Source organism: Liolophura sinensis, chromosome 6 (genome assembly GCF_032854445.1).
Source record: "Liolophura sinensis isolate JHLJ2023 chromosome 6, CUHK_Ljap_v2, whole genome shotgun sequence".
Taxonomy (NCBI): Eukaryota; Metazoa; Mollusca; class Polyplacophora; order Chitonida; family Chitonidae; genus Liolophura; species Liolophura sinensis.
In genome coordinates this window covers 27,574,013-27,599,853 of record NC_088300.1, presented here as the reverse complement: position 1 = coordinate 27,599,853, position 25,841 = coordinate 27,574,013, and the positions used below count along the sequence as shown (strand labels likewise).

The 25,841-nt window shown below is 39.4% G+C and overlaps 2 protein-coding genes across 3 annotated transcripts in view; both read left to right on the top strand.

Annotated features, from left to right (window-relative positions):
* The window catches only part of LOC135467066 (clumping factor A-like), a 74,099-nt gene extending 64,573 nt beyond the window's left edge, over positions 1-9,526 (top strand). The window contains exon 69 of the mRNA XM_064744826.1: positions 7,859-9,526. Coding sequence (XP_064600896.1) covers positions 7,859-7,912 — 54 coding nt within the window. The 3' untranslated portion in view covers positions 7,913-9,526. The remainder of the gene's footprint in view (positions 1-7,858) is intronic.
* A 1,074-nt stretch (positions 9,527-10,600) lies between these two features.
* Positions 10,601-25,841, top strand: part of LOC135468106 (protocadherin Fat 4-like) — a 38,515-nt gene continuing 23,274 nt past the window's right edge. The window contains exons 1-11 of one of the 2 annotated variants that reach the window (XM_064746173.1): positions 10,601-10,840; positions 11,994-12,120; positions 12,712-12,946; positions 13,166-13,362; positions 14,528-14,770; positions 16,526-16,776; positions 19,864-20,050; positions 20,906-21,333; positions 21,672-21,768; positions 22,767-23,020; positions 23,434-23,554. In XM_064746173.1, coding sequence (XP_064602243.1) covers positions 12,036-12,120; positions 12,712-12,946; positions 13,166-13,362; positions 14,528-14,770; positions 16,526-16,776; positions 19,864-20,050; positions 20,906-21,333; positions 21,672-21,768; positions 22,767-23,020; positions 23,434-23,554 — 2,098 coding nt within the window. In that variant the 5' untranslated portion in view covers positions 10,601-10,840; positions 11,994-12,035. Of the gene's footprint in view, positions 10,841-11,993; positions 12,121-12,711; positions 12,947-13,165; positions 13,363-14,527; positions 14,771-16,525; positions 16,777-19,863; positions 20,051-20,779; positions 21,334-21,671; positions 21,769-22,766; positions 23,021-23,433; positions 23,555-25,841 lie in introns of both variants that reach the window. The other variant, XM_064746171.1, reaches the window with a different exon arrangement.

The following is a 25,841-nucleotide window of genomic DNA, read 5'->3' as shown; positions in this document are numbered from 1 at the left end:
CTTCAGTACTTGGCCAGTTGTAAATGATGCCTGATGATTCCTCTTGAGCTGTGAAATTATTTTGGATGATTTAATACGAGGAATATCCTGACCTTCAATATGGTAATAATAAATCTTGGGCATTTGTCAAAAGCTTGCACACCACGAAAAACATGGGTTTTTAATTTTATTTTTATTCAGTACTTGATTTTTTAGAATCTACTCATCTGTAAACATGAAATAAAGTTGATGTCGCCTAAATTTTGTATCGTAAAGTGTGTTCAAGTCTGTGGGCTGATACAATTTGTAGTCACCATGACTGAAACCTTTGATGGTTGGTTATGAATTACCTTTCAGTTTTAAATGTCAATCAATGAAGGTACTTGGAATCCTAATATGTGTATCAAAAGCACTGGTATGTATTTTTTAACTCACCTAGATATAGTACAGATGGAGCTTATCTGGTACTCTGAGCGTCGGGGTCAGCGTCCAATAATAGAGAAAGTAATGTTATATTAAATATTATGGGTGGTATCTTAAAAAAGACTGTAGGTATTGAGCTCAAGGTTTGCACAAGTGTAGAGCACAGTAGCACGAGTGGGATATTCCATTGTTGATTGGATATTAAGTACCATAAATTACTGCGTTCCTGACTTGAGTGAATGGTGTAAAAGAATCAGTGTTAAACAAAGTGTTACAGGTGGTTTCTCAAAAAGTACTGCATGTATTCACCCAGGTTTGCACACGTAGAGAGCAGAATAGCACGGTGAGGGTGAGAGGGGGTATATTCTATAGTTGATTTGGTGTGTGCCTATGAAGTACTGTAAATTACTAAATTCCTTACTTAATGTATTGTGTATAAGAGTGAGTGAAAGTTTTAACGTCGCTTTCAACAATATTTCAGTTTTATCGCGACAATAAAACGTCAAGTAATCGATCTACTACGGATAATTCATTTACTATTCAGTCAAAAAAGGACACCAGAAGTCACATAACAAACACAGACGGTAGTTTAAAATCACAGCTTTCCTGCCATACCAATGGCAGAAAGAAAATCAAAAATAGTATCACTTTCTACAGAATTGAAAAGTTCTGAAAGAAAGCTCACGTGATAAAAGGAATCTCGTACAGGAGCAAAGTCGCCACAGTCAAGCAATATGTGCTTGACTGTGAACCGTTGATCACAGGCAAAGCAATAAGGAGCATCTTCTCCTTTCAACAAATACCCATGCGTAGCACGTGTGTGACCGATACGACACCTCCTCAAAATGCAAGAGCGGAGACGATGCCGTGAAAGGGAAGGCCCTGGACCAACAAACTGACGAATATCATGCAGTTTGTTGGTTGTCTGGTCATCCCATTGAGCCTGAAACAAGCGCTTGATATAGGAGCAAATAAGTGAACGCAAGTCCGAATATGGAACGTCAGTTTGGGTAGTAACGGAATGCAAAGCCGCCTTCGCGGCTTCATCTGCAGCAGTATTCCCAGGGATACCCATATGCCCGGGCACCCAACAAAAGACAATGATAAAATCTTCATTAAGTCGTTTAAACATCTCCCTGATAGACAGAATGTCTGGATGTACAGGCGAACTAGCCCGAATTGCCTGGAGGCAGGAAAGGGAGTCAGAGCAGATGAGAAATCTGCTACCTCCTAGCTCTGGAATGGACCGAAGTGCGCACAAAATTGCCTTGGCTTCCGCAGTAAATACAGAACAGGAATTTGGAAACCGAGTTGAAATGGTTCTGGGCCCAAGGACAGCGGCAGAAGCCACGCCATCATCATTCTTGGAACCGTCAGTGAATATGCGGTGATAAAATGGATACTTTGAACACATATTACTAAACTCCTGTTGGTATACTAAAGGGTTCAGGGAGGAGAGCGAGGTATCAACCTGAGGCTCAGGACATAACCACGGTGGATCTTCCTGGGTGCGTATGGAGGTGATAGTATCCAGCCCAAGTCCAGCTGCTTGCACATGTTCCTGGATGCGGACACCCAGTGGAGGAACAATGGATGGCTTCTGAGCATATAAGTCTTCAAATTCCGGATGGAAGACACAATCAAAGGCTGGGTTGGATGGATTGGCTCTAAGCTTGGTGATATACTGTAAGGATAGTTTAGTTCTTCGAAGCTCCAGGGGAGGCTCGTTTGCCTCAACATACAGACTCTCCACAGGAGAGGTACGGAAAGCACCTAAGCACAACCGTAGGGCCTGGTGATGTACAGTATTGAGTTTCTTCAACTGGTAGCGTGACGCACCTCCATAAACACTGCAGGCATAGTCTAGCTTACACTAGCTTACAAGGAGACAACAGATAGTCCTGAGGGTACATCTTATTTGGATCTATATCTGTACAAAGACGGACAAGGTCTCCTTTCACGCCGCCTTTACGACAAAAGGGATAATTTGATATTGTAAATTATCCTTATTTAGATAGCAATATACCAAAGGGTCCTGCATATGGCGTATACATATCTCGCCTTGTAGCATTTGTCAGATCTTGCGTTAATTGTGATGGCTTTAATCTGCGTCACAAGTTGCTAGTTCAAAAACTAGTTTGTCAAGGATACTCCATCAAACGCCTTCATTCTAAGTTTCTCAAATGAACTTTGATATGGAATTCATGCCTGGAATATTCATTGTCTGCCCGGCATCATTGAAAACTGATGACCGCTTCTCTCTTGTGTGTTACCGGCTTTATTTCTTATTTGTATAATTTCTTACATACCTTTGTCTTCGGGAGTTAGTGTTAAACGTTGTTGTGGAAATGGATCTTGCGATTATCGACTTGGAACGCCCTTTACGGACTACGAATGGTGTACGAATGTCGGACTTGACGCTTATATTTAGAACGAATCAGTGCTCGATAGAGCTGAAGTAGGGTTTCATGATCCCCTCCCCATCGAGCACTACAGACAACCTTCAAGATATCAAGGGTCTTTAGGCATCTGGCTCTAAGAAAATTAATGTGAGATTTAAATGTAAGGTGCTTATCGAAGATCACCCCGAGGAATTTTACCTCCGGCACAACCTTGATGGGGAACCCATCTCAAAATACCTTGGGGTCTTCATGGGGGAAGTACTTCCGACAAAAGTGCACACAGTTAGTCTTCGACTTGGAGAACTTAAATCCGTTCTCCAGTGCCCAGGCATGGATTTTGCCCAAGGCAAATCTGCAGCTGTCTCTCAATAGTGTGCATACCTTTGCCTCGACAAGAGATACCAAGATCGTCCACAAAAAGGGACGCATTCATACTAGGAGATAAAACTCTGGCAAGGCTATTAATCTTAATGCTAAAGAGAGTAACTGACAAAATGCTGCCTTGAGGAACCCCCTGATCTTGTTCAAAGTAGTCAGACAGGGTAGCCCCAACCCGAACTTGGAAGTGACGATGGTCTAAGAATTTACGAATAAAGTCAGGAAGCTGACCTCTAAGTCCAAATCCATGCATATCTTTCATAATGCCATATTTCCAAGTAGTGTCATATGCCTTTTCCAGATCAAAAAAGACAGATACGACATGGTCACGATTAACGATATCGGTCTTAATAAAGCATTCTAGACGAACAAGGTGATCAACAGTACTGCCATTCTTTCGAAATCCACATTGAATGTCGCTTATGAACTCATTAGCCTCCAAAAACCAGACTAAGCGATCGTTAATCATCCTCTCCATAGTCTTGCATACACAACTGGTTAAGGAAATAGGACGATAGTTATTTGGATCGGTAGAATCCTTTCCGGGCTTTGGAATGAGGACAATAATAGCGTTTTGCTATGAGGCAGGAAAATTCCCGGAAATCCAAATGGTATTAAAAATTCCAAGAAGCACCCTCAAGGAAGATTCTGAAAGGTGTCGTAAAAGCTGATAGTGGATATCATCTGGCCCTGGAGTTGAGTCATGGGCCTTGCTCAGGGATGCGGATAGTTCATGTAGAGAAAATGTAGCATTGTAGGATTATTCATTTGAGGATGTAAAATCAAGAGGACTTGCCTCGGTCCGTTCCTTATAACGCTGGAACTGAGGCAAGTAATTATCTGAAGAAGAATGGTGCGCAAAAGAAGCGCCCAACTTATTGGCTATGTCAAGTTTTTCTGTCAAAGAATTATTTCCGTCTTTAAGATGATTGACAGTGACATTGGATCCCTTGCCTTTGATGCGTTGGATCATATTCCAGACTTTTGACATAGGGGTACGATGATTAATCTTAGAAACATAACGTTCCAAGAGTCACGTTTGGACTGTTTGACAGTCCTACGGGCTTTAGCTCGAGTACGCCTAACATCGTCTAAATTACCGGGAGATGGTCTACATCGGTACACGCGTTCAGCACGTTTCCTGAAACGCCTAGCTCGTTTACAGTCCTCCGTGAACCACGGTTTCTTAATACGGGGAACCGCACAAGATTTCGGGATACATTTGGAGGCTACATCGATTAGCTGATCCGAGAATAACTTGATAGGATCAACTGCATCAAGAAAAAGGTCGCTAGTAAGTGTTTCACCACACAGAACAGTAAAGCGGGCCAGTCTGCTTTATCATAATTAAAGCGTGGAAGGGAGGAAGATACCGGCTCCTCAAGGGTAAGTATGGTGGGGAAGTGGTCGCTTCCACACAGATCATCATGGACGCTCCAGCTGAATTCCGATCTTAGCCCTGCATCAGCCAGAGCTAAATCAAGGGCCGAATAAGTGCCCTTTGCAGGATGAAGGTAAGTATGTGTGCCATCATTTAAGACGCATAGAGAGTAATTAGATATAAAATCCTCCAATACAGAGCCCTTCTGGTTACGTTTAGAGTCACCCCAGAGAACACTGTGGGCATTAAAGTCACCCAAAAGAAGACACGGTTTAGGTACTTGATCATGTAAATTTTGCAGCTCTTGTTGGTGAAGAGTAGAAGAAGGTGGTATATAAATAGAACAGATTGTTAATACTATACCCAGTGTGATACGCACCGCCACCGCCTGCAAATCGGTGTTCAGTGCCATTCTATTGTGTATTACACCCTGCCTAATCAAAAGAGAAGAACCCCCTGATGCCTTTCCATTCGTAGACGTGGCAACAGCGTGATGAGATACATAACCTCGACATTGATAACTAGGATCAGTCGTCAGAGTTTCCTGCAAGCTAAAAGCTATAGGATTGAGGTCTTGAGCTAACATCGGGAGCTCTGCGAGGTTACACCTCAATCCTCTACAGTTCCACTGTAAGATCTTTGTAGTAGCCATTATTAATATTTATTTATTCTTTTTCTTTTTTCTGGACTTTTTATACATCGCTGCCCTACGCTCAGCAAAATCCTCCTGTGACAACGTTATCAACTGCCTCTGCTTTTTAACCTTGTCAACTTTAGTCTCGTCGCAATGTGCGATAATACGATACCAGGGATGTTGAGACAGGTACCAAGACCTCACCCTTGCCATTGGTATAGGCAGGCAAGTCTTCGGGTGCATCCATTTCCGAAAGAGATTCCTCCATATTGGATTCTCCACCAGCCCTAGACGTATCAGATTGCTGAGAGCTTCCCTGAGGATCAAGACAATCTGCTATATCTCTAGTGTCATGTGACATTGTAGACGGGTCAGGGCTGAACGTGCTACCCCATAAGGACGGACTCTTACCAAGTGCACCTTTGGAGGGCGTCACGCCACTTGATTGCGTCTCCTTAATGCAGGATGGCGTAGTATTCGAAATTTCTGACGATCTAGGGGGTGAGGAGGTATTCGAGATTTGACTCATACTGACAACCCACTCCTGGCTATTTGACGTCTGAGATGCCTCGCAAAGGCTCTGGGGCCCACCTACTACTGGCGATTCGCTTAACTTCCTGACCTTATTTGTAGCATCAATGCGCTTATTTCGAATCTTTTTGCTGGAGGACATGGAGTTAGTGACAACTTGCCACTCTCCAGCTTCCTCGTTGTCAGCAGCAGAGTTATCCAAAGTCCCCTTATTTTGTTGACTGGAAGGAACAGACTCGCCAGAAACCCCAATTTCCATATCATCCCCATGTCCCTCACTATAATTACCATCATCATCTCCTCGACCTTCATTCTCATCTTTATTGTCACCTTCAACTTCATAAACATTACTATCTTTATCATCATCATCATTATCATTGTAATCGTTATCGTCATTATCGCCACTGTCATTTTCATCGCTCAACGGGCAGTCCTTTTGAAAGAGGCCTGCCTGTTTACACTTGCATTTATCCTTTAAAGGACAGTCGGCCTTGAAATGTTCTGTGCTATCACAGATGTGACAGGCACGGACCTGACCTCTGTACCACAAAGGAATTCTAAAATTCCCAGCCGAAATTGATTGTGGAATGCTCTCGGTCACACCACTCATGTAAATACGGCGCATACCATTCTCAAGTGACCTATCAAAAAGGTAATGTTCCCGGCTGACGTGATGGACCGTGCCATACCGGGACATCAAACCTCGAATATGTCATCGGGCACCTCGATCGGACATCGAGATCTAACCAGGAGCCTTTGCTCCTCCACTTCATATATTGGACAATCTACCCCTTTGAATGTGAAGCCGCTAGTCAACAGCTGTTCCTTCACAGTTTGCGTAGCCACTGTAACATTCCAGACATCTCTAGAGGCATTGATTAGTCCCTTTAAGACATTAGGCCCACTCCCCACTAACTCCTTTAGCCGATTGTATACTTCAACCGGTTGTACACCTCCCTGTATTACAAGCTTAAGGCTTAAGGGTCTATTTACTCGCCCTGCCCACAACATTGTGGGCCAGGGCGAGAACTACTACCCTAAAGAGAGGACCACAACTATGCGTTTGGAACGGTGTGGATGCTGAGTGCAAAATAGATACGACATTACAAAGTGGAAATGCACTAAACTATGTATAGGCTATTTACAGAGAGGCTAGTGAATACGTCCTGCCGCTAAGAGCGACGGAACGTAATGTCGCACCACCTTCAGACTGGGTGACCACTAAACAAAAGCTGAGAGCAACAAAGGCTAGTTCCACGGCCAGCCAGGGACTGTGTATAAGAACCCATATTAAACAGAGTGTTATGGGTGGTTTCTCAAAAAGTACTGGGTGGTTTCTCAAAAAGTACTGCATGTATTGAACATGTAGAGTAGAAAAGCACGAGGGGATATTCCATTGTTGATTCCGTGCGTACATATTAAGAACTATAAATTACTGAAATACTGACTTAAGGTATTGTGTATTAGAATCATTGTTTAATAAAATGTTGGGGTGGTGTCTCAAAAAGCACTGCATGTATTGAGCTTAGGGTTGGGTCACATGCAGAGCACAATAGCACGAGGGGGATATTCCATTGTTGTGTGGGTGTGGGCATATTAAATACCATAAATTACTGAATTCCTGAATTCCTGAGTGTATTGTGTATTACAAAACGTTAGGGTTGATATCTTAAGAAGTATTGTATGTATTGACCCGAAGTTCTGCATGCATATAAAGCACAATGACGCAAGAGGGATGTTCCATCGATGATGCTCTGTAAGCATATTAATAATTTGGTAATTACCAACTTCACGATTTCAGTTCTTTATGAGTTGAGCTGAAATTTTGCATTCATGTGTCTCATACAGGCGAGTTCTTTTGGTAGCCTTGCTACCAATTCTGTTTATTTATTTGATCGATGTTGTACACCTTACTGAAGAATATTTCACTTATACGACGGCGGCCAGCATTGTGGTGGAAGGAAACCGGGCAGAGCCAGGGGCAAACCCACGACGATCCGCAGGTTGCTGGTAGACCTTCCCACATACGGCCAGAGAGGAAGCCAGCATGATACCAGTTCTAAGTTTCAAAGGTTCATTATTTATTATATTTGTTCTATCAACATTTGCATTTGTACTTTCCTTCTCCAGACTGATAAGCGCAATGAGCAAGATTCCGGGAGTAATGCATACAGAGTCAACTGAAGTAAGCTACTGGTCATCACACCTAGTATATGAGCTTAAATACGAACTTTAATCTTCTTATATTTGAACCAAAGACCTGATTATTGTATATAGCTCAGCAGAATCAACAGACTGTTATCTGTATCCATGCATGGCATATTTTCGCTTCTTTTTATTGCAAAATGCAAAGGATATTAATTTGATTGTTTGGTTATCCGTCACTCTTTTGTATATTTGCAGTAATTCCAGACCTCCAAATACTGTTGATGAAATTTTGTATGCAAGATAGTTTTGTGGAATCCCCGATCAAGTTGTAAATAAGTTTTTTCTCATTGGTTTACAGTGTGCTTAGTAAACTACACTACATGTCCATCTAAATTAACACAAATGGATAAACTCAAGGATGCCATGTGATTTTAGCTGAATCTCAGCCAATGAGCAACTTTCCAGTGTACTTTAAGTGTCACCTGTTTCTTCACCAGTCATTCCATGTGAAACAGTGACACCAAGAATTAAAAAACTGAATAGTCAGTAAGAGGGGAAGAGAAATTAATATGTCAACTTAACTGTATCTTGTTTCAGTCTGGATGAAAAGATGCTCTAGCCTAATGTTCAAAGGCTGATTCTGCTGTGTTCATAGATTTCATCTGTAAGGTTTATCACCATAAAAGTTTTTATCCAAATATTGATTTTTGCAATGTGAAAAAAAATTCACAGTTGGCAGGAAATGTTACTCTTTCCAAAGTTTTGATGTATCCTATGTTGAATTGCCATTCTTGAATGAATGATTATGGCTTAATACCAGTCATACTTGTTATGCAATAAAACTTATTGGGTTGTGTTGCGGGAGAAATAGACCATATCAGAGCTGTATATTTAATCATATATATGTATATTTGTTTTGTTAGGTTTGAATACTGCATAATAGACTTGTTGACAATTGAAGTTTTATCATTTTTCATGTTTATAATGTATCAAAAATATTTTGTTGTTTTATGTACAACTGCAGATGAATTGTTTGTATGACCATGATAATTTGTTTCTTTTACATCAATGTTATGTATATTTTACGATTATACATGATGATTAATTATTCTTGGCGTTAATATGCAAATGAAATTGGCAGTATTTTTTGCTTAAATTTGATTCATAAATTGTAATGTTATGTTAGAGGACAATTATGTGATACCTTATGGTTTATAGTATTGTTTCTTGTAATGTATGTTACAACCGTAATATGAATCTGTGATCATTTCCAATTCAGTGTTTCATAACTCTTCACAAATACTATGGTTAACACTCTTCTTATCTTCAAATACATTGCTTATTGGTATGCATAAATAACGGGTTTATGTGAGAGACAAGAAAAAAAAAACACAGCCACTGTGCTCATTGTCAAAGTTGTTTACTAGCCAGTTTATGTGATACCTTAGGAATGATGTTGTTGCGTGTTTAGACAGCTTTATTGTAATCCATGTTGTAACAATAATTTGAATCTGTGATCAGTGTTTATCCATTGTATTCTTTTCTTATTTCTGATGTCACACATAACATGATTAATCTTATACATTGTTCATATGTAGATAGTTACATGAAGCATTTTTGCATATTTTAAAATAAAGGTTGACTCAGTTCCCCTCATGTTTGAAATGTGTGATCTTGTTTTTCTAAACAGATATGTATAAGCCAAATCAACTGTGGCAATTGAGAATGGTTTCCCGCCTTGTGCACATTCTGCAGAGGGATAAACATGATAATTTAATATTGGGGTTAATGGGATAATGTATGTTTTTCTGCTTTAATTTTCTCTCTTTAACAGCCTGTGAAAAAAAAGATTTTAAAGTATCGGAATTCAATAGCTTGGTTTAATCATCAAAAAACCATATCTCGTTTTTGTTGGCAAATTTCTCCTCTTTCTATCTAGTCTGCTTTATTAGAGCGAAAGTTTAATGGAATTGTCACTTCTGGTTGTAAGATTCTGATCTGGCAAGTAGATTAGGAAATCAGCACGTTTTATGCAGGCTGTGCTCTGGGGTTTCCAGTCCGGTTTCCATATTCACCATTGTCACAACCCAAACTATATTTAGAAGGTGGGTATATAAACAAAACGAAGCACTAAATATGGCATCAAGTCTTGGAAGGAAAGGCACCATCAAAACGGAAGCCCTTATCAGACACAACGCGGACGAGTACAAATATGGTCCATAAATCCCAACATACGATTGTAATATTTAGATTAAGGAATTAACTTTTTAAAGATACGATAAGTGTATATATTTTTAGATACAGTTTTCATGGGGTCTCTAATATAATGATGACTTTTTGTTGAGTTTTCCTTGAAAGAAGTTACATTATGTGCTGAATGTCGGACAATGGATGAAAAAGGAGCCTGCTTGTGAGATCGATCAACGAAAAACTTCAAACTACCGGCACTACGTAACGTCATCCTGGGATTAAGGTCTTAATCCCTGCATCATCACTACCTCATGAAGTTTAATCGGTTGACACATATAACCCTCAATGTTCTTCAGCTACAGAGGTATAAAATTAAAAAAAATAAATAGCCATGTACACAGTTTACCACAATCTCAATGTTCGACAGTCCTCAGAAAGGCGGAGGCAACGTCAGTTTTAAAAAGGGAGGTAATCATGTGAAACCAGAGGGAGCTGCTTCCCGCTGTCAGATGACGTCATCAGTCTGAACTTTAATTGGAAGAGGAATTATTTCGATTCATTGGAATATTTGGGAAGATTTGTGAGGAAGATTTTAAGCATGTGATATGTGAATGAATGTGGTTATTGAGGAAGCACGCCGAGTGGATAATGGTGACTATTTACTGTGCATGACTTCATAAATGAACAAAAACTAAAAATGTCGGAACAGGAGCGGAGAAATCGATTCCATGAAGACGTAATACAGCATCGCCATGCATCAACTTCAAGTCATCGGTCAGTTATTGAGATGGACAGTACTGTTAGGAAATTTGTATTTACGTAGAAATTGCGATTAATTAAATGATGTTAAACAAAATTGTAACACCAACACCTCACCTGAATCAGTGTCCATTCACAGAATTAAACACATTTGTTTAGAAAAGTGTGAAAAAATCACACGCAACATGAAGCGCAGTGCCTCTTATGACAAAATGTAACACAAAACACCCAGACACTGTAACAATTTCAGCCAAACTGTAACAAAATATAAAAAAGATAAATTGAGTACCCGTATGAAAATTCTAACTTGTCCTTCACTAAATTAGTAAATAGTTATTTTGTGTCATAAGCAGTGGCAAAATTGGTTTTAGGAGTTAGGCAGTGATGCTTTATTTTTTGTTTCTGTGATAGGTACATTTAATTAGCTTGCTGAAGTATGACATCTTCATGTTGCAAATTCAACAAAAGTGTTGGGACAAAATGTGCTAAAATCATAAAACAAATGTGCCAAAGTAAAAAAAAAATAATTGCCACATTACATGAACTCGTTACTTGTATGGCTCAAGTAGAACAACCCCTTCCTAATACAATAATAATCCTTAGTGCGAGGGCTTTGACTTCGCACTTGGGACTAAAACATCTCTTACAGTAGTCCCAGCCAGACCTGAACATAAAGGCACTGCTTGATTTATTGGCTTGTTCTGGTCAGAGCCATGCATTTATGGTGTTAAGAGAGGGGTCAATTTTTACACTGAGATTCTAATTGAAATAGTCGAGTGAACACTATATATTGACAAAATATAGAGCACTCTTTTCTAAAACTAACAAACAACTTTGGGACTAGATATTTCTGAAAGTGTGACCACTCTGTTAACATTTTTAAATGCAAGGAGAACTGATTAGAACAAGCCAGTCATGTCTTGAAAACAGTGATCAAATGGTATGTGAGTATAGTATGCATTCTGGGTACTCGTAGTACACATACATTGCAGTTCTAGGCAAGGTTCTCAGACTCAAATGTAAGAACCAGTCAATTTATGTTGTCAGAAGAACTTACATCTTAATACATTCATATGAATATGAGGAGACATAATATTGTTGACAAAACTCTTGCTTAGTCAGACTTCAAAATATTTTTACAGCAGGCTTGTTATTGTTTTTTGTCCAGGTAAATACATGCCTTGGGCCATGATGTAGAACAGGAAGAAGGATGATTAAAAGCAACTGTATGGGAAACAAAAGCAGACTAAGGACATTTTTAATTTTGATCTTGCTTGTCTTCATTCAAGAAACAGGTAAATGAATGCCCACTAATAATGGATCAAGACCACGCTTTTGTGAAAGACCCCCATGAAAGACATTCTGAAAATGACTGGTCACTCAGGACATGGGTGCAGGTTGACATTTAGTATGATGGTTAAAAAGTGAGATATGAGGTCGTAATTATAAATATATTTGTGTCGTGTAACCCGGACAAACGCGCCGATAAAAGGACCATGTTCAAAAGTTTCACTGGGTTTTTGGGAGATTTTTTTTTATTTTTCTCTCTGTGTTAATGTCCTTACAATACATATCTTTTTAATTTATAGCCAGAAGAAAACCTAAGAATTCACTACCAGCGTACAATATTTCTTCTAAAAAGGCCAGGTTATGCTTAAGAAAGAATTTTTTAAGGATAGTATGATGTGAGTAACCAACTATTATGTCCATTAACTGCTAATTGCACCATTGCATATTTTGTTCATGGGCACTGCTTGAGATTGAATCTTTTCATGTGAAAAAAGGCATTTATTTATCATGTTTTATCAAGAACATGGTGTCACTAAAGGCTTCTGCCTAAAAGGTGCATAAGACGTTTCTACTTCAGTGTCACTTCTTTGTTTCAGATGCAGCCATCACTTTCGTTTTCCTCCCAGCTACAGTTAGCATCCCTGAAACAACAGTTGTTTCCACCACTGTGTATACGCTATCTCCTGCTGGTGGGAGTGCCCCTTACACTTGTTCAATCACATCTCAAGATCCCAATGATTCCTTCAGGCAGTTTACATTCAACAATCTTGGTATAGAAACTGTCCTCACCTTTGACTTTGAAACCATAAATCGATATGTGTTAACAATTGAGTAAGTATTATTGCTATATTGAACTGAGATGCAATACAGCTTGGTATGTCATTGAACAGATAAATTTTAGAACATCAAAAGTATCTGTGTTTTTATCTACATTTACATTTAATATACATTTACATGTAAGTTTTAAGCGATTTAAAGAGCTACACTGTACATGTATTACATTAAGTATGCCTTGAGCTATTTGTTAATTTTTCGTTGCCTTATTTCCAGATGTGCAGATACTAATGCTGCAAAAGCAACCAGCTCTTTAACAGTTAATGTTCTGGATATTATTGATGAACAACCATTTATAAGTGTGGATTTCAGTGTCTCTATTAATGAAGAAGAGATCCCTGGTACGGCTGTTCCAGGGCTGTTCATTGTAACGGATGCAGATATAGGGGATGTTTTATCATACTCTCTTTCAGGTAAGACTTTAGGACTGATCACAGCTGTACTCACTTAATACTCGCAGAATATACATGAGCTGAAAACATTTCAGGGGATGCATATGTCTAAAACTGTGCAAAATATGTAGATTGACATTTGCTCTGAAGGGTAACATGATGAATAATAACGTGAATTATTCCATGGTCACATGAATCACCCACTACCTTCTAGAATAGCCAGGATATACCTTGACTATAGATAGTGATCGAAACAAACTCCTAACATCTGGCAAGTCAGCCGCCTCTGTGTAAATTCTTTTATTCTCTCTCTCTCTCTCTCTCTCTTTCTCTTCCTCTGTCTTAACCTTGTCATCTTTTAAACTGGTAGGTTTAGGATGCTGCATTATATACAGTACCTTACATGGATAAATTAAATTCTCATGTTTGCTTAACATATGGTAAGTCGAGTAGTCTTTGTTATCAGTTCATTCATTTATATACACACACGTGGACTGTCCTGTAATCAAACCCAAGGTGGGTCATACCAAAAACTTCAAAAAATTGCGCTTGTTACTGCCTCATTTGATGCTCAACACTGAGAGGTTAGAGCAAGGAAACAGGACTGGTTGTGTAGTGTCAGTATAGTGTGACTGGGTGGGATTTCATGTCTGGTGTCTTCGGCATGGTACTTTAGTGTCGGCAGCATTAGGGCAGCATGGACTCTCCTTGCCACAAGAAGACACAGTATGTACTCACACCTAATTATGACATGGACGACCAAAAAAAAAGGACATGATGTTCTGCCAGTGGCTTTAGGTCTGATATTCGTTTGTTCTTTACCGGCCGGGATAGCACAGTTGGTAGAGTGTCCGCTTCGGGACCGGTAGATCCAGGATCAATCCTTGATCGAGTCACACCTAAGACGAAGTTGTAACTTCCTCGCTTGGCGTTCAGCATGAAGGGGATAGTGCAATAACTGGTTGACCTGTATCAGTATAATGACTCGGGCTGGGCGGCTTACTTGCCTTCAGTAAGTCCTCTCAGTGAAGCAGCACTAAATAAAAGAGCGGTGAAAATCCATCCTGCAACAAGGAGGCACATTACACGTACATGACCCTTCATCATCATATGGCTTAAAAATTGTTGAATACAACGTTAAACCCCAAGCACTCACTCGCACTCGTTTGTCCTTTTTTCCTTCAAGGTAGTGACACACGTTACTTCCAGATAGATTCATCCTCGGGGACAGTTAGCGTGAAGACCAGGTTGGACAGAGATAAAGTTGGAGCAAGACTTATTTTCAATCAGTTATTTCTGGCCGTGACAGACTCTGCAGGGAATTCAGATGGAGCCAGCTTGATAGTTACACTTGATGACATCAATGACAACACGCCCACGTTTTCACCTAGTGTCTACCATGTAACGGTGTCCGAAAATGAGCCAGCAGGTATATATAGTATCACTTAGGTTTTTACCTCGCCTGTACTTTAGCTTATGTCATACATCAAGCATTAGCGTTGGCATCCAAGAACAGTAAATAGAATCTTAAGGTAAATGTTAAGGGTGTTGCCTTATAAAGTAATACATGTATTGAGCTCATATTTTGAATACATCATTGATATCCTATGTGCATATTAATTAATGTTAATTGCAAATTTCCTAACCTTCAGGTCTAATTGGGGAATTAAAATCCCTGTGAAGTGTGAACACAAATGTCTTAATAATACTTTACATATTGAGATGAAGTCATGTATTGTGTGTCTAGCTCCTCGTTCAAGCTTTTGGTACTGTTGCTGCCAAATTTATTTTTAAACTAAAAAATTCAAAATTTGTTTTTGAATAAGGATGATATCATTTGCTTTACAAATTGACACAATCCTGAGGTTCTTTGATTATTCCATTTAGTAACCTTATGGATCTTCATAGTGCATACACATTATCAGGCTCAATCCTGGGTCGAGTCACACCTAAGACTTTAAAAGAGGAAGTTGTAACTTTCTCGCTTGGCATTCAGCATGAAGGGGATAGTGCAATGACTGGTTTACCCGTATCAGTATAATGGCTCAGGCAGGGCGGCTTACTTGCCTTCGGAAAGTCCTATCACTGAAGCAGCGCTAGATAAAACTGTCCTGCAACAAGGAGGTACATTACATACACCCTAAGGATTCCTTCGTTGTGTTGAGCACGACGTTAAACCCTAAGCACTCACTCGCTCACTCACATACATGTTATGTTCGTTTGGCACTTGGAGACAACCATTACCCAACATATCCAATTGCTTTACATCAGTAACAAGGTACCCCTGATTGCATTTATGTGTGGCTAGCTGCACGTATTACAAGTATGTGTGGGAGTGAAGCGGTGCTCCGGCTATGTAAGCAGCTGTGGACTTTGCCAATCCTACTGGTCCATTGCTGTACATTGGTAACAGGGTGCAGCAAGTTTGTTGAGTGAATGCACTGTTGTTGACCTGCTGATTGACAGGTCCTTATTGCGCTGGAACTGGGCAAAGTCCCGGGCAGTAAGCAACTGCACAGGGGGCCTTTGAAGCTAGCGCAATAATGACCAAGGAGCCTCTCACCAATGCGGTCACTGTGAGTTAAAGTCCAGCTGATGCTATTTATTTATTTATTTCTCTCCCCGGTTTCTTCCCACTATAATGCTGGCCGCTGTCATATAAGTGAAATATTAATGAGTACAGTGTAAAACACCAATCAAAAACAAATAAATAAGCAACTGCACAGACATTGTAAGTGGCCCATACAAGTTGTCAACAGAAAATTAATGTTATCTTTGTTTGAAATCATAAAGCATGAAATTAACTTTTGAAATCATTATTGTACAAGACATACATATAGTTATTTCATGCATAAATTGATAATATTCGATCTTCCTTTGCATTGTTTACTAAAATATACTTGTAACCAGAGCACATAGAAATGTTAACACTCAGAAACCCATGCTTTCAGTTGACCTTGTTTGATACAATGTGATACTTTAAAGTATTGAACTGAAAAGTACAACTAACAAGCATATATAGTATCTATAGTTTTTAATGATAATGATTACTAATCTAGTACTACATATATATGGTACTGTGTCTTTTGTAAATCATGCATAATACACCATTGTGCTGTTATGCTGTTATTTATACTCCAAGTTATACCTGACATATGTTAGTACTGTATGTTTCCATACCCAGGTGTGAGCCTTGTGACAGTTACCTGTACAGACCCTGATCTCTCTCCTGGTAATGGGGAGATTACCTATGCCATTGCCTCTGGTGATGACATCACACCTAAGTTTGAGTTATCGGGAACTGACCTGCAGACAACGGGTAACCCCATAGACTATGACACTTTGTCTGTTCAGAACTACCAGTACCAAATTATCATAACTGGGACTGATGGAGGGGCAGTGCCTAAAACTGGAACAGCAACAGTGATAGTACACGTAAGTTTGAGGTCTGTTTCATTCTTCCCAGCTTAGCTTTAAGACAAACAGATGTGTACTCGTTCATTAACTATACTGGAACTGAGTCTTTTTGAGTGGGCAGTCCTCCGAATGACAAAGTTTTATGCGAGAAAAAGTTTCTGTTAATCCTACAGTAATGTCATGTCACCTAGGTCTTTGTGAATAATAAAGACCATAACATCACAATTAACTCTAGTATCACTATCGCATCGAAATGAAGCCAAACTTTACTAACCACAATTTCTGATACCTGTCAGCTGTACTCCGCATCTTCCGGGAAAAGATAAACTCATGGAGCACTGGTATTGATACCAAGAATATTACACCATTAAAAGGACAATTGACAACTTGTTTGGAAGCAACTATTGTGAAAAGAGATATGTAAATTCTATGAATTTGCTTGTTTGTTATAATTTAGCTTGACTAGTTCTAGATACATTTATTGGCCTGCATATAAATACTGGTGGTCCATAGGATGAGGACGACACAGTGTAGCCATCTAATCCACCAGTGGAGGCTCTAGCAGAATTGAGAGAATTCCATAAATTTGATAAAGGAATGGCACTCAGACTTATTTAAATGGTTAGCAAGCTTTACTACAACATTATCCTCGTGATGAAGGTGACACAAATGAAGCCCTCTGCTCTATGATGCAGTTTTATATACCTATATATCTTCTTGTCCCAAGCAACTTTATCGTCACACTAAATATTCCCTAGACACAGTACGGTAAATGACCTAAAATTGTACCTTGGGACTAGGGGAGTGTATCCCAAGATTCATTGCATTGGTCGTGGTTGTTACTGACTAAGCGCCACTGGAGAGCATCAGTGAGGTGAGGGGATTGTACTAACAGTACTAACAGAATGTAATAAACAAGCTCACTCTTCACTGAGCACTTAGTCTATGCTCCTACCACCAACAGCTCATGTTTTCCTCAGTTTTAGTCATAATAATTTTATTAATAACAGGTTATTGTTTTAGTATCATTATTTTGTGATAAATGGGAATTTGAGAGAACATTCTGTCAATATTAAGCGTGACTGCCCAGTAGCTTTACGCATATGGAGTGTCATGTAAAATATCCATTTTTAAAATGCAGGGCTCTCTGTATACAAAGCTATAGTTGAATTTAGCACACTGCAAATCCCTTCTTTCAGACTAGGCCTACTGCAAAAGGTAAAACAATAATCTTATCTGTTGCTGGCAACACGTCTGGCCGGCAGAACTGTATAATGGAAATCATAAAACATTTTGTTTATAAAAACAGTGACGGTGTTGTGCGAACTCCTAATGTGATGACAGCTCAAACAAATCCTGTGTTCTGATATGCCAGACTCACAAACAGTGCTACTGAAAAAGCATAAAATCAAATCGTAATAGTTTTCGGAAACCTGTCGTGGAGTATGTTTTCTATGTTTTATGGAGGCTCTGGATATAGAAAAGCAGAACTCTTCTGCAATAAGAGGACAGTTCTGAGTCTTAAGAAAACAAAATGTGCGGTAGACTGATATACATGGACGTGGACATGAAAATATATGACATATATTTGTGAGTAAAATTCATTTTAAGCGAAAACTAAATTTGTACACTTATTTGTTGCATAATGAGGGAGACAACTGTTTGCCAGATAACAGTGTGATATGACTTCCACGTAGGCCTAACCCAAATAGTCGATTTGTCTACAGTGTACATTCTGCATGTACATTCCTTGTTTGGTGTGGTCATGCTTTGAGACAGTGTTTAGAATTTAAAGATGTGTAATAGACATCGCCTGCCTCAATACTTTCTTCGATTTCATTCATGGTTGAACTTCTCTGCAAAGAAGCAGTCACTCAACATTGGCTTGAAACTTGACATGCATATTTTATGATGGGTACTTCGAACATATTTTAAAGAAAAGAGAGCAAAAAGGTTCCAGAGCTTGAAGACATAAGTGGTCATGAAAGAAATGGAAATTCAGAAGCCATACGGTACTCCAGAGGTGCTTCATGTGCGCTCCACAAAGGCTTCATGTGCGCTCCACAAGGGCTTCATGTACGCTCCACAGGGGCTTCATGTGCACTCCAGAGAGGCTTCCAGGGTGCTCCAGAGGGGCTTCCTATGTGCTGCAGAAGGGCTTCCAATGCGATGCATAAGAGTAGCTTGATGGTGCTCTCAAGGCGATTCGTGAAGGAGGTCAGGAGGTCAAATTTGGGTTCTTCAAAGGCGCTTCTAGTGAAGTGCTGTTGAAGTGGGTAGTTCTTAGGTACTAGATTACCACTTCACATGGGGGTTTCAGAAGCTCTTCACAGATACTTCAGAGGCACTCCTTTTGGAGCTGGGAGGCTTATCCACTGTGTGCTTTTACACAAGCCATTGTATGACTTAATTTATAATTATCCATACATTTACACCTTTTAATTAACACCTTGAAAATAGTAAAAGACTTTTACAACAAATGTTTTGAAAAATACTGGAGTTGTATCCTGGAAAGACGTGTACAGCAAAGCGACAGGGTGATACGATGGCCGATTTTCACTCACATGCCAGCCTAGATGACGCACTCCTGACTGGTGTGTCGGGTAATACCTGTGGAGAATTTTGCACTGTTTTGTAGCTTCTTGGCCGTTCATGTCAGAGCCTGCTTTTTCAAACAAGCAGGTAACTAAAACAACTTTTGCATTCCAGGAGTGAAAATCCAGACTTCTTCTCTTTTTAGTTTGGCTTTTTGGGGATATGAGCTTTGTCTTTCAGCCTTTTCTTTTTTGGTAGGCATGGCTGAATTAGCAAGTCTCATGACCTATGTGTACACGTACATGTAGCTGTTGTTTATGCTTACATATGTTATGCAATTGTTATTTAAACTGCTCTTATTATATGAAGCTAATTGTATGGAGTTCATGGTTACTGGAACCCACCATCCAGTGGATAATTTGCTCATCAATATATGATAATAGCAGTTTATGATAAAACCCCAAGCATTCATAATAACAACTTGTGTTATTAAGTGAGGTTATTGTTCAGTGAAGATTTCAAAGTCTTCTGAGCCTGACTTTACATATTTTTGTGTGTATATTTCAAAAGGTGACAGGAGAAAATGAAGCAGATCCTGTTTGGGGAGTTTTTAGCCCTGTGTATGTGAGTTCGACCACCCCGTACGATGTAAGAGAAGATGTCCCTGTTGGAGAAACTGTAATAACAGTACAAGCCACAGACTTGGACGAGGGACCTGATGGCCTATTGACATACTCACTGGTATCAGTTGTAGATGGTAAATACTGAGGTTCCACATGTTTATTAAGTAAATACTGCATGATAAATATAAACTGTTCAGTTAAAGCCTGTGAATCCAATAATGAGATTGTAGCATTGCAGCAGTCATTATTATTTCTCACCTGAGAAGGTCTGCCAGCAACATGCAGATGGTCGTGGGTTTCCACCAGGCTCTGCCCGCTTTCCTCCCACCATAATGCTGGTTGTCGTTGTATAAGTGAAATATTCTTGAATACGGCATAAACACCTATCAAATAAATAAATAAAAAAATTTCTCACCTGAAGGGATGGATCAGGGCAATGTGTTTTTCTGCTGTCTTGCCTGGTGAATCTGCACTGTCATACTTTTGTCATAACACAGTAACTCCTAAAACAGTAAACCAAATATTTAATTTGAATAAAACTTTTCACAAGACTCATCATTTCTCAGTTAGGACTTTCTTGAGGTCAGAGTTCATCCTAATCAGGTCGGAAAGTTTTGTCAGTGTTCGTAAAACTGCTGAGCGCATTTTTCCAAGACAGATCATCTGCAAGTTAATTCATAAATGGTGTCAAACACAGAATTATAAAGTTTATTATGAAAACGTATTTTCTCCCACCATAATGCTGGCCGTCGTCGTAAAAGTGAAATATTCTTGACAACGACATAAAACACCAATGAAATAAATACATAAATATATGAAAACGTGCTTTTATTAAATTTATATACATTTTTTCTCTTTGACAGATTCGGGGGCTTCATGCATTGGAGTGTTTGTGATAGATCCTATGTCGGGATCACTTGTGACAGGTGAAACTTTAGATAGAGAAGGCTCTTCCTCATCTTTTTATGACATCTCTGTCCGGGTTTCAGATAATGGGTTACCATCAAGAGACGTGGTTCGGGTACTTAGAGTAGAGATACTGGACGTTAATGAACACACTCCAAAATTTCTCCAGTCCAGCTATGAGGTTATTAAAGGAGAAAACGAACCTGTTGGAACTCTTGTTACTGCATTGGAGGTCACTGATGATGATGTCACATCAACAGTTACCTGTACAATTGTGAGCGGAAATGAGGAGTCCAAGTTCCAGATATCCGCTTTGAACAATTTGGAGATTCAAACTGTTATAGATCCGGATAAACCAAACTCAGATTCACCATATTACAGTGTGATGATAGAAGCTGTTGATGGCGGCTTGCCACAGCAGACAGCATCAGCTTCTGTTTTTGTGAGAATATCAACAATGAATGAGTTTAGCCCACAGTTTCTCCCAGGCTCACTGGATCCAGTATTATCGGTATGTTTTATCAGTGTTTGCTTTTAATTGTGTCTCAGCATTTCTGTAAGTGAATAAGTCGGTTATTTTGTCTATCTGTCACTCAGTTGGTCAAATTTTTGACATCCTGTATGTTAACATTGACCTCGCTCCTATCTTTTATTGTTGGCCATTCACTTAATGTAGGGCCTGAGTGCAAGATGACACAATATCCTATATCCAGTGACAGATATAATACATGTATGTAAATTGTTGCAATGTAAAACAAAAAACACACAGGCTTTACAAAATAGCTTAAAAATGAAATATTATTTTTCACTGATTATGTTGAAATGTTTATTTAAATTTTTTTTTTCAAGATGCCAGAAGATACTATATTTGGTACCACAATTATGACCATCTCAGCCACTGATGATGATTACGGGCCAGATGGTGAAATCTCTTACACCATTCATTGTAAGATGCTTTTGATTTGCAGCTTTGTTTAGGACATGTTTAGGACTGTATTGCTGGTATAGTCATGCTCATACCTTGGGTCAATCACACTGTTTCCAACTCTGGGTTTAACACTGGACAGTTTAAATTTCATCCAGCTGGTGAACTCTAACATAAGTTAACATATCCATGTTCATTTATAGCTTGCTTTTGCAAAGTACAATCCAGTTATTGTGAGCGTGACTGAAAATGGGGTGGGTTTCAGTGTTAATAGTGTTTTGTGGGTAAGTTTTTGAATGTCAGAATACCAGCACTAGAGTATAAAGGTTGCATGTTTAGGTTCAATTTTTACTGTGTATCTTCTTAATAAACATACTTTGAAGATGTAGGTCTATTATTGCAGAGAATATATATGATTTTTTTTGTTTAAGAAATAAACCCAAAGCCAACAAAAAACAGAGCTTTAAACTTAGCCAGTATCTGGGATTGTAGTCTCAAAGTAAGGTTTTATGTTTGGCTCAACTTTCTCACAGATTTTACTACATCTTCAGGAAACTGTGTTGACTTGATTTTAAGATGTAAGCCTAACTCTTAATTTGTTAATGATGTACATTTTTTTTTTCAAATTTGTCTTTATGACAGGCCTGACTTTTTTAAATGTTTGATAAATTTAGTATATAAACTTTGGTAGTCTTTTCTTCTCCTGTTTTTATGTTCTCCTGTTGTTTGAATCCCTATCAGCTGAGTGGATAAAGGGGTATGACATGGTTGAGTGTTAGAGACTTGCATATAGCGACATGCGTGTAAATCAAATATCTGATCATGATTCTAGGCTATCATTTAAACTAATTAAAGCACTTATTAGTGAAATGCCAGGTTTCTCTTAAGTTGTTGAAATCAAGGATAAAATCTGACCAAACTCCAAGTTAAACATGTTAAAAATTTGAAGAACTCATATTTTTAAACAAAAATGTTATTGCTCTTTCAACTAGACATATACTTTTCCTCTTCACTTCCAGATGCAACGCATTCTTACAGTTTCATACTAGACAGCAGATCTGGTGCATTGAGTTTGAGGAAAAGAATACCCTATGACACCTTGGCAGTGAATCCATTTCCATTGTATGTGGTAGCCACTGATGGTGGAGGAAAGACAACCACATCCACTGTGACAGTGTCAGTGCTTAGTGTCGTGCAGGAGGATCTTACACCATCATGTACTGCATACTCTCTGCATGCTTTGATTATGGAAGACATGCTTGTGGGATCAGATGTAAGATAAATAAAACTTAAAAACAAGGCAAACACATAATATTTGGCATAATAATATGTTTTATAAACAATTTCCTTGCAGTTTAACTCATGACGGGCGGTCTCAGAAATTGCTCCTTATAAATCATTATGACAAGCATATAAACTGTCTGTTCCCATTTACATTTCTGATCAGTCAGTATTATCCCATTATTATACCCGCAGAACAAGGTATATTTCCGTGCTCCTGGCTTATCGTTGATTCCCAATCAATAACTGGTTCATATATTGTCCAGTTTTGTGTTCAGATTCGTTTAGTGGCCGCTCAGATCAAGATCAAAAACCAACATGCCTAATCCACACTTAAGTTTTGTAGCTACATGTTCAGATATTAGTTTGAGATATTATTTTGCTTAACTTGCATGTTTAATCTAGGTGATGACGCTACCATGCAGTTCTGGAGATCCTGCAGAGGATTTGACATACCAGATCACATCTGGCAACAATGGAAGTACATTCAGCATTGATCCCTCTGGAGTTTTACAACTGATAAATGGTATAAATGTCATACTTTAATTTTGTCAATAGTAAAATATGAACAAGGCGAGACATACACGTAATTAACTGAACTATTGCACTTAAATATATTATAAACTACCGGGCAAAAGAAACGTATGACCTTGTTCAGCACCACAAGAAAGAGAAAGAAAGACAGACAGTATCAACATGATAAGCATTATAGTGCAATAAACCATTTTCCAAGTTCTGTTCAAAAATTCAAAGCCATATGGATATTACACTTGCTGTCAGGCCGAGTAAAGAAGGCATGGGGTAAATCTGAAAAATTACACAAATGCAAGTAAAGGGACTCCCTTAAAAAGGTGTACCTAATGTCCTATCATGTCATAAGACAGATCGTTAGTAGCGTGTGTGAGCACCCATTGCATCAATTAAAGCCAAAATACGTCTCCTCATGGAAGTCGTCAGCCGCCGGATGACGTCATCAGGAATTCTGTCCCACTCCTTAAATAAAGCCTGTTCGAGCTGTTGCCTGTTTTGTAGGGGAGGGACGCGTTGTCTCAAACGTCGATCAAGATGATCCCACAGATGCTCTCAGGGATTCATGTCTGGCGATCGTGCTGGCCAAGGCAGTACGTTAACGGTGTCCAGATAATTTAGTACAACTCTGGCGGTATGAGGTCGTGCATTGTCCTGCTGCAAAAGGATACCCCTTTGCTGTTGATGCACGAATGGCACCACAACAGGTTCCAATATTTCATCTTGGTATCTTTGGCCAGGCGGATTTCCCTGGATGATGACCAATCTCGTTCTCACCTGTCCACAAATTCCGCCCCATACAAGCACCCCACCAGCACCAAAAGGGTGGACATTCTGAATGCAGTTTTGTGCCATTTGCCCTTGCCTGCGTCGATACACACGAATTCAACCGTCATTTCTGAAGAGGTTATATCGGCTTTCATCAGTGAACAGCACCCTTTCCCAGTCTCGTTGCTGCCATCGACGTAGAACTCTTGCCCAACGCAGCCTGTTTTGACGGTATAGAGGAGTCGATGCCATTCCACGGAAGGGGCGATAGGCTCTCATACCACTCACGCGGAGTCGTCGTAAGACTGTGTGTCTGCTGATGGGGTGTCCCAGTGCCGTTTCCGCCGTTGACGTCGCCGTCACAAACCGGTTACGCAGGTGGATTGTGCGGATGTACCGGTCTTTGCCAGGCGTTGTAACACTTGGCCTGCCCGATCTTGTGTCCTGCCTGTTAGGCGCTAACGACCCAACAGTCTGCTGATGGTGGCTTGACTGCAATTGAATGTTCTGGCAATGTGGTGTTGGATGGCCCCCATGTCGGCCATACCAGTGGCTCTATCACATTCTGCTTGTGTGAGTCTCGGCATCTCTTAGATGTTTTTTTATGGTATTGCACCCTTACCATGTGCTACATTGGTATTTATACGGCGGTCATTATCGAGAATTTTCAACAGGGCCCGAAACTCTGTTTTTCCGATTTTTCATGATGTCTTACACCAATTTCAATGAATCTCGTTAAAAAGTGACGTGTACACAGGGTGCTTATGTACAAACGTATTCACACAACGTTTAAACTTATTCAACTTATTTTTCCATAGAAAAAACTGCATTTAAAAGTTATACGTTTCTTTTGCCCGGTAGTTTATGTACCATGTTGATGAGCAACATGCAGTAGGACAAGCACTATTTTATATTTTAGGATTACCATTATTACTTGGAACAAAACCTTTGAAAATGTCAGTCAGGGAAAAACATGACACAATTTCACTGAATGTAAAATTTCTGGTTTTTGACAGATTTCAGAATTTTGTTTACGAAATGAAGTGTTTTTTTTTTTTTGGTTTTTTTTTTTGGTTCAATTTTTAAGAAAATGATGTATCAAAAATAAATCTATTGAAAAATTAAGGCTATAGTCATGGTATATTTTCCTGTAAGTCTGGTATCTCTTGACCTATTGTCCGAATCAATGTACAGGGACTCAGTCAGTGTATACAAGCTCAATCAATTTATATGAGCTCAGTATAGGAAGTTGGGAGACCTTGGAACTAACCCAGGTCGGTTCACATCAAAGACTTTAAATATGGTACCTGTTGCTACCCTGCTTGGCGCTCGGCACTGAGAGGTTTATAGAGCAGGCAAACAGGACTGGTTGGCCCCAGTGTCAGTATAATATGACTGGGTGGGGAGTCATGTTAAGTGTCTTAGGCATGATACTTCTGTGGCAGCAGTACTTTGATGGCCTGGACTCGCCCTACCAGAAGACAAAGTATACTAGTATATACACACACCTAATCACT